Below are 9,074 nucleotides of genomic sequence, written 5' to 3'. Positions count from 1 at the left end.
ATGTTCTCCGTGCAGGAGGCGCTGCCCCGGGGGGGGCTGCCCATGAAGGAAGAGCCGCTGACCGCCGGGCTGCCCTCCGTCCGCTGGCTGCAGGGCACCGGCATCCTGGACGCCAGCACGGCGGCACAGAGGTAAGGGGCTCCGCGGGTATCCCGGGCTCCACGGGCATCCCGGGTGCAGTGGGCATCTCGGGTGCTGTGGGTATGCTGGGCTCCGTGGGTATCTCGGGCTCTAGGAGCATCCCAGGTGCTGCGGGCATCCTGGGCACTGCAGGCATCCCGGGCGCTGCAGGCATCCCAGGCTGCATGGGCATCCCGGGCTCCGCAGGCATGGCAGGTGCTGCAGGCATCCCGGGCACCATGGGCATCCTGGGCACCACAGGCATCCCAGGTACCATGGGCTCCACAGGCATCCTGGGTGCTGTGACCATCCCAGGTGCTGTGGGCATCCTGGGCACGATAGGCGTCCCGGGTGTCGTGGGCATCCCAGGCGCCCTGCACACCTTGGGCACGCTGGGGACCCCACATCCTCAGCACCCTGGGATCCCTGGGCAGCCTGGATGCCTTGGGCATCCCAGGTGCCTCGTGCCCACCGGGTACTTCAGGCGCTCCAGGTGCCCCACATGCCCTGGGCTCCTTGGGCCTCCGGGTAACCCCTACGCCTGGGTACCTTGGGTGTCCCGGGGGCCCCCGCGGACTTCAGCACCCCCAGGTTCCTGGGGCATCCCAAGCCCCCTGGCATTCCGCACGTGCCAGGCCTGTTGCCCTGTTGGGAGGGCCAGTGGGTGCTGGCAGCGGGGCAGGAGCAACTGCTGGAGCTGTGAGGGGCTTGTGCCGTGCCGTGCCGTGCATCCACCGGGGCCGGGACCTGCACCCTGAGCTGCGGCTCTGCTGGGAAAAGCCGCCCAGAGCGAGGGCACAGCTGGCAGTGGTGCCATCCCTGTCTCCCGGGCAGGGCTGGCAGCATCAGCTGGGGTGAGGGACCGCTGCAGCCGCTCAGGCAGCCTGCATCACCGGGCTCGCCGTGCTGCAGCCCGATGCCCTCCTGTGTCCCGGCTGGCCCCATCCCCTGCCCTCGCCGGCGGGCTCAGGGCTCCGCATATCCCATCCGCTGCCCTCCTGGAGGACTCTGTGCACCCTGGTCCTCTGCTCTCTCTCCACCTTGTGCCCAGAGGGGTCTCAGTGGCAGCTGGGGGACACCTTCACCCCTGCCCCCAGCACCCCAGCTCCTGCTGTACCCCCTATGTGCGCCATGGGGTTCGGGGAGTCAGTAAGGGGGGGGCTGTGCTTGGAGCGTGCTGCGGCTTTGTCCAGGGGTGACAGGAGATGCCCCATGACACGGAGGAGCGAGGGGACCCGGGCCAGCTTGCCCACTGCCTCCCTGGGGTGCCCCACGCCCTCAGCCAGGGACAAGGGGCTTGAAAGTCGGGGGGGGGGGGGGGGTGTCCCCTTTGCATGGGGCCCCAGCAAAGCGGGACATCCCCAGCACTTCCAGCACGGACCTGCTCCGTGGACGACATCACCCGGTTGTGTGCACCGTCCCCGAGCTCGGGGTCCCCAGCTGCGGTGTCAGCCCTGCCACTGGCTCTCCGCCGGGGACCGTGATTGCACCAGAGGCTGTGCCCTGCGGCTGAAGCCCTGGGGGCTTCCAAGGGTCCCCCCCAAAGCCGCCGTGTTTGCAGATACTCTGAGGATGCTTGAAAACTGCAGCAATCCCCCTGGCAAAGCCACCCCAGCCCCGTCCCAGTGCAGCCACCACTGGGGCGGACAGCCACCACCGTGGCCCAGCCTGGAGCCCCCAGAGAGCGGCTGGACCAAGGGTCCCACCCGGCCCCAGGGAGCTGGGGGGGGCAGTGCCAGGGCGGAAGGCTGTGGTGTCCGAGCCGGGGCGCAGGGAAGTGCTGGCCTTGCTGCAGCGCACCCAGAAACTTCCCTGTGTCCCAGAGTGGGGCCGCGAGAAAGAGGGGTAAAATCCGTCCCCCTCATCCCCGGCCCCGGCTCTGGCAGTGCAGGGGGACGCACACAGGGCTGGGACCACCGCTGCGGCTCTGGCAGCGATGCTGCCCGGTGGCAGGGACGTGGCTGGCCGTGTGCCGATGGGGTCCTGCGTGCCACGTGCCCGGTGCACGAGGATGGGGTTCACAGACCCCCTGCCCACCCCTGCCCCTGCCGAGCCGGGTGCTGGGCAACCTGTGGTGCCCTCCAGGTCCCCCTCTCCTCCCCGTCCCACCGTGGTGCCCGGCAGCTGAGCATGTGCCACACATGCCGGCAGTGTCACGCATGTGGACATGCTCCTGGGGTGCTCGCCACCTCCAGACCCAGCCTGCCTCCACCCTGCGTCCCTCTCAGACCCCTGGCAGGGGGGCTCACACCAGCACCCAAAAAGACCCCCCACTCCCGTGGGACCCCATGGCCACTGCAGAGTCCCTGGGCGATGCCAGCTGCACCCATGGCTGCAGCCCCTGCGGGCAGAGGGGCTGCCCCAGGTGTGCCAAGGGGAGGGCAGGGGGGCCAGCGCCCCCGGGGCAAGGCAGAGAGGGGCTGTGGGCCATGGGGTGAGCCCACCTGGGGTCTTGGCTTCCTGGGTGGGGTCCGGCACTCCCCCCTCTGCCCCCCATTTGGCGGAGCCGCCCGGGGAGCCGTGACTGCGTAATTGCGTGGTGCCCCGGGTGCCTGGCGGCTCCGCCAAGGGAAGATGCTGCTTTACTGTAAGAGACGTTCGCTGGGCTCTGCTAGGAAATGCTCTGATTGCCTTTAATAATTAATGGCAACCAGGCTCAGCTCTCGGAACGCCGGGGTCTCAGCAGAGCTGGGAGCGGAGATGCAGCCATTACCCGCCCGGGCTGGCGGCTCCATCACCCCCCCCAACCTCCCAGCACTTTAAGGCCAAAGCTTTGGGGGGGCGGAGGGGAATGGGGGAGCCGGGCGGGCGCTGGCTCGCTGCAGCCACCCTGCCGGCACCGTGCCACCTTCCCATCAGCTGGCAGCCCTGTGGCCGGGTTCCAGAGCGGCAGGACCAGGGTTGCTGCTGGGAGACAGAGGGGTCCCTGCGGCACCGGGGGTCCCCGTCCCTCGGGGAGCTGAGTGGCGTGCCGACTGGGCGCACTGGGTTGGGGTCCCGGTGGGGTCAGCACCCCATGCTGCAGGGCCAGATGCCATGGGGATGGGCCCTGTGAGCAAATCCATCGGCACTGGTTGCAGCCTTGGGTAGGGGACGAGGGCCACCCACGGGGTGTGCCAGGACACGGCCACCAGCAGTGCCCAGGGACATGAGTGTGCACATGTTTGTCCGCACATGTGTGCCCAGACACGTGTGTTGGCCATGCACACAGGCACCCGTGTGCCAGGCAGGCGTTGCCAGGCACATGCCCCGGCGTTTGCCGACTGGGGACGTTTTGGCTCCCCGGCAATCAGCTTAACGAGCTTTCTCCTCCGTCACGGAGACTTTTCTTCAGAGAAGCATCCCTGAGGTTTTCAGGGTCTGGGCTTCACACTTGGCCTCAGCTGTTGCCCGCAGCTGGGGTCGGGGCTGGGGCTGAGTGTGATGCCAGGGGTTAATTAAAGCCCAAGGACCATGATTAAAGGAGGTGAGGGTGCCTGGGGGGTCTCCCCCCCACCCTGTGCTGGTTCTGCCCCAGGCTCCTGGGACTGGCCACAGGAGCAAGTCGCTGGTAAAAGAGCTGAGCCCCATTTTCTTCTCTTGTTTGGAGAGGATGCTGGTGGCTGTGGCTTGTGTGGGACTCTGGGAGATGTCCCCATGTCCCCACGTCCCTGAGCATCCAGCAATGCCCCTGGGAGCAGAGATTGGCCCTGGGCAGTGCCAGCCCATGGGAGCAGCATTGGAGGGAGCGGAGTGGGGGGGCTTGGCTGTGCAGGAGCAAAGGACCCCCACGGCTGGGACAGCCCCCCTGGCGGGGTGTAAGCAAGGGGTCCTGTGGGGCTGGGGGCTCTGCAGGGACAGGGCTCAGGGACCCACTCCATCCTCCAGCTGTGGGTGGAGGGGTGCCCCCATCCTGTGCCCTGTCCCCAGCTAAATTAGGGCCCAGTGGGGGTCAGGGTTCTGGGGGTCCTGCTCCTCACCCATGCATTGTGTCTCTGCACCCCAGGGCTCCTTTCCTCGACAGCCCCCCTGGCAGGGTGCTGCGGGCAGGGGGCTGGGTGTGACCCCCCCCATTCCTGCAGTGGCCACGTCCCTCCGTGGCAGGGGGTGGTGGCGGATGGACCCCTGCAGTGGGCACCCCCTCGGGCTGGCAGTGGGGGGGGAGTTGTACCCGGCCCATCATCCCCCAAACTGTGTCCCCAGATGGGCTCCTAGGAGCAGGGCTGGGGGTGCTGGGTCACCCCCCTGCGTGTTTGTGCATGTGTGTGTCCCCCTTATTTGCACCCCAGTGCTGACCCCTGCCTAGGCTATGGCCAGTGGGGTCCGCAGGGTGCTGCCGGGCACGGTGGGGGTGGGATCTGGGGGCTGTGGGCTCCTGCTCCATGCTGAAGGGGACTAGAAGGTCCATGGGGCCCTGCCCCACACGGGGTGGGGGGTGCTGCAAGGTCCCTGCGGTCCCTGTGGGGTGCAAGGGCTGTCCCCAGCACAGCGTGGGAACTGGATCCGGCAGCTGCAGCCCCCCACCCCCCCCCGCCAGGTTGGCGCGGGGGGGGAGCCAAACCCGCCCCCCCACCTCCCTCGTCGCCCGATGTGTTTTCAATCACGAAAGGGGGGAACTTTTTACATCCACGTGTTTATCTTGGCCCCCTCGCCTCGCTGGCTGCCGCTCTGGGGGCTGGTCCGGCTCCCACGGCCCCCCACGCTGCCGCCACCGCGCCGGCTCCCGCAGCACCGACGGTGACACCGGTTGGGAACAGGGATGGCACGGGCTTGTCGTGGCCACGGGGCAGTGTGGGGGTCCTGGCTGCTCCCCCCATCCACCCTGGGGGAGTTTGGCAGCTCCCACCGAGCCTGTCCCCTGGCAATGGGGACCCCTGGGGAGGGGGTGCTGGAGGTGCCGGGGAGGGGGTGCTGAGGGTCCCGGCAGCCACCCTCTGCTCACCGCACCCCCCTGCTCCTTCTGCCGACAGCGGGGTGGGCCTGGCCCGAGCCCACTTTGAGAAGCAGCCCCCCTCCAACCTGCGGAAATCCAATTTCTTCCACTTCGTCCTGGCCATGTACGACCGGCAGGGCCAGCCTGTGGAGATCGAGCGCACCTCCTTCATCGACTTCGTGGAGAAGGAGCGGGTGAGACCCCCTGGCGCTGGGGTTTTGGTGGGGATGGGGTTGTGGCAGGGATGGGGGTCACTCCACCGGGCAATCCCCCTGCTCTTGAAGGGGTGCAGGAGCCTGCGCTGCAGAGGCTGAGACCTCTCTCAAACTCATTGCACATGTGAGGAGTTACCAGAGCGGCTCCACAGCCCTGGGCCCAGCCGGGGCTGCCAGAGGGCTGCACCGAGAGGGGACTGTGAGGTCCCCCCCATCCAACCATCTTCCCCCCAGGAGCAGAACGGCGAGAAAACAAACAATGGGATCCACTACCGGCTCCAGCTGCTGTACAGCAACGGTGGGTGCAGGGGCGGGGGGGCTAGGGGGGTGTGGGCAGGGCTGACCCCCTCCCCTTTCGACGCAGGGCTCCGGACTGAGCAGGACCTCTACGTCCGCCTCATCGACTCCATGTCCAAGCAGGTAACGGCGTGGGGCTGGCGGCTTGGCCGGGCCGGCAGTCCCCGACCCCATCGGCCACTGAGCTCCCAGGGCCACCTGCACATGCGTGTGCACACGTGGGCGTGCCTGGTGGGCACGTCTGTGCGTGTGCATGCAGCTGTGCAGAGCAGGCACACCTGTACGCATGTGCGCACACATGGGCGTGCAAGGCGGGCATGTCTGTAAGTGCATGCACACGCGGGGGTTGTAAGGCCAGGCAGCCGTATGCGCACACCCAGGTGTGCAGAGTGGGCACACGTGTGCTTGCACATCCCTCCACGTGCACGAACACGCGTCTGTGCACCGGCACGAAGGCAGGCGTGCACAAGCGCCTGCAGCAGCATGTGCACGGGCACATACAGCTGTGCACACGCAGCCATGCACGCACGCGTGCGTGGGCACAAACTCGGAGGTGTGCACGGCTGCACACCCACCCACGAGCGCTCCCTGCCCGGTCCCTCTCCCACCTGCTGCTCCCACCCCAGCTGCCATCGTGGTCCCCCAGCCTGGCTGGGGTCACCCAGGGAGGGTCCGTGTTTCGGGGACAGGCTGGAGCGGTGGCAGGGGACGGGCAGGGTGCCAGGCGGCGGTGGCACCCCCCCTGCGCGCTCTCTTCCCCCCCCCAGGCCATCATCTACGAAGGGCAGGACAAGAACCCAGAGATGTGCCGGGTCCTCCTCACCCACGAGATCATGTGCAGGTAGGCGGGGGTCCCATGGGTGTCCTGGTGGTGGGGGTCCGGCGGGGGTCCCACGGGTATCCAGCAGCACCAGGGGTGCCATGTTGGGCAGGCGGGCAGCTGCCTGCCCCAGCTGCCTGCTGCCAGTGCGCGGTCCCCTGTGCCCCATTAGCGCCGCTCTTGTTTACCACCCTCGCGCTCGGTGTTTGTGCAAATTAACACTCCGTGCCAGCGTGGCTAATTGATCTCCAGGAGCCACGCTAACGATGCCAGGGCCGGGGGGCCCCCCCTCCCCGCTGCACTCCCCAGGGCCGGCACCGCCACATTTGTTGGCCAGCGGCGGCACGAGCCCGGCGCTGCCGTGTCCCCCGTGGGTGAGGTGGAGCCCCCGAGGGATGGCATGGGGCTGGGGCACCCCCGGTTCAGAGCCCCCCCCTTGGCTCACCAAGCATTTCCCAGGGCTGGGGTGCACCCTGAGCCCCAGAGAACCCCAAATCGGAGCCCAGCCCCATGGTGCGGGGTGGTGGGGTGGATAAGGGGGGGTACCCCAGGGGTGCCCTCTCTGCCACGGCCCCCCGTGCCCTGGCATCACATGGCCGATGTCCCTGTCCTCGGGTCCGTCCCCCCCCACAGCCCAGCACCCTGGGACCTTGTGCGGCACCCGCCTGTCCCCCCTGCACCGCTGTGGGGCAGGACCCCCCTACTCCACAGTGCGCGGTCGGGCAATGCTGGGGGGGTACAAGGGTGGGAAATGGGGCTCTGGCGGGTTTTCCCCTGGGGGTTGGGGGCTGTGGGGCTGGCCCCGGCCCCCCCCCGGCTCCCCTCACGCCGGCTCCTCTCCCCGGCCGTGCCCAGCCGCTGCTGCGACAAGAAGAGCTGCGGGAACCGCAACGAGACCCCCTCCGACCCCGTCATCATCGACAGGTACCGGGGACCCCGGGCGCGGGGCCCCCCCTGCGCCTCGCTGGGGCTGGGGGGGGAGGCAGCGGTGGGGGGTCCCCTGAGGCACTGGGATGGGGAGTCTCCTGGGCTGGGGACCGGGTGCGAGCACTGGCCTCGTTAGAGCTAATGAGCTGGGGGAGCAGCATGTGGGGGCTGGGAGGGCACACGGTTCCCCCCCCCCCCCGCCCCGGGTCTGGCTTGCTGCGGTGGCTGCCGGCCCCGTGCCGGGCTGCGGTGACAGCCAGCCGTGACAGATGGGGAAAGTGCCGTTTGCCGTCAGCGCGGCACTTCCGATGTGCATCAAACAAATAAATAATACAGGCGGCATCCAGCCACTTCGGCGAGCGACGGGGAACGCGTGGCGGCCCCTCTCCCGCGCCGGGGCCACGTGCCACAGGGACACCCCGGTGCCGCACGGTGTTCCCAGCCGTGTGCTCCCCGGCACGGGCCGGCCACGTGCCCCACGGTGAGGGGTGCACCCATCCTCCCTGCCGGGATGGGGCCACTGGGCTGGGGCAGAGCGGGAGCAGAAAGCCCAGCCTGGCACAGGCAGCACTTGCTGGTGTGTGCACGGACACCGCGTCCTCCCAGCTCTGGGGCAGGCGTCTGTCCGTCTGTCTGTCTGTCTGCAGCCCTGTCCCTCTGCCCTCCCTGGACAGACTGTATGCACCCCACTTCCCTCCATCCACACAGATTTCTCTCCGTGCCTCCCTCTGTCCATTACCCATACCCCTGTCCCTCCATCCATCTCTCCTTCCATCCGTCCCCCATTCTTCTCCATCCATCCATCCACCCATTCCTTCCTCCCTCCTTTCTCCTCTCCCTCCCTCTCACCAGCCCTTGAGCTGTTCCTCCCTCCATCCCACAGCATCCCCATCGTGTCCCCATCCCTCTGTCCCCGTGCAGCTCCCGGCACGGTGGCACCTCCCTGGTGACGCCAAGCAAAGCCCAGGCTCTTCAGGGGTGCTGAGGGGTTTTAGGGACCCCCAGCTCCCTCTGCAGGGCTCGGTCACCTCGTCACTGGGGCCGGGGGGGGCACAGCACCTCACCCTGCTTGCAAGCACGGTCCCTTGATCCCGGGGGGGGGAGGGTGTCCCCGTGAGCAGCTTCCCCCTGTGCTGAGTCCCCGCGGCACCGGAGGGTGCCTGGGTCCCTGGGGGACAAGGGCTGGCACAGACCCTGCTCCCGCACACCCTGGCCTTAGCCCCCGCACCCCGGAGTGACGCCGGCCCCGCTGCGGCAGGTCCCCGACCCCCGGCCTCCCTCCCACACCGCCAGCGCCAGCCAGCTGTGTCCCCCCCCACCGCCCCCGGCCAGCTGTGCCCCGGCCAGCTGTGGGGATCGCGGCCCCCGGAACTCCAGCACGGCCGTGGGATGCAGCTGCCACGGCTCAGCCAAGACAAACCTCCTGGTAATGACGTCCCCGTGTCCCACCGTCCCCTCAGCCGCCTCATCCCACAGGCGTCCTGGGTGCTGCACCCACGCTGGTGCTTTTGGGGTGCGTGGGGGGTGCCCTGTGACCCCCCCTGTGCTGGAGGCTGGGGCTGATCCCAGCCCCGGGTGCCTGCCGGATGGGGGTGATCCCCCCCCAAGGCAAGTGTCCCCCGAGGCCACCCCAGCCCCCTGCTCCCCAGGGACCCCTTGGGGCCATGCCCCAAGGAGGTGACATCCCCGGGCTGGTGGCATCCCCATCCCCTTCCCTCGTCTGTGCTGAGGGGAGCCGGGGGGGGGGGGGTTCCCCAGCCCCCCCGCGGCCTCCCCCTCCTCC

General features: G+C 68.8%; 1 protein-coding gene across 1 annotated transcript in view; it reads left to right on the top strand.

Annotated features, from left to right (window-relative positions):
* Nucleotides 1-9,074, top strand: part of LOC104840102 (transcription factor COE1-like) — a 17,580-nt gene continuing 8,506 nt past the window's right edge. The window contains exons 1-6 of the mRNA XM_010580819.1: nt 1-131; nt 5,070-5,226; nt 5,482-5,545; nt 5,612-5,667; nt 6,312-6,385; nt 7,220-7,288. Of these exons, the coding sequence (XP_010579121.1) occupies nt 1-131; nt 5,070-5,226; nt 5,482-5,545; nt 5,612-5,667; nt 6,312-6,385; nt 7,220-7,288 (551 nt within the window). The remainder of the gene's footprint in view (nt 132-5,069; nt 5,227-5,481; nt 5,546-5,611; nt 5,668-6,311; nt 6,386-7,219; nt 7,289-9,074) is intronic.

Source organism: Haliaeetus leucocephalus, unplaced genomic scaffold (assembly GCF_000737465.1).
Source record: "Haliaeetus leucocephalus isolate CR32 unplaced genomic scaffold, Haliaeetus_leucocephalus-4.0 Scaffold741, whole genome shotgun sequence".
NCBI classification, from domain to species: Eukaryota; Metazoa; Chordata; class Aves; order Accipitriformes; family Accipitridae; genus Haliaeetus; species Haliaeetus leucocephalus.
This window is presented reverse-complemented; position numbering and strand designations above follow the sequence as displayed.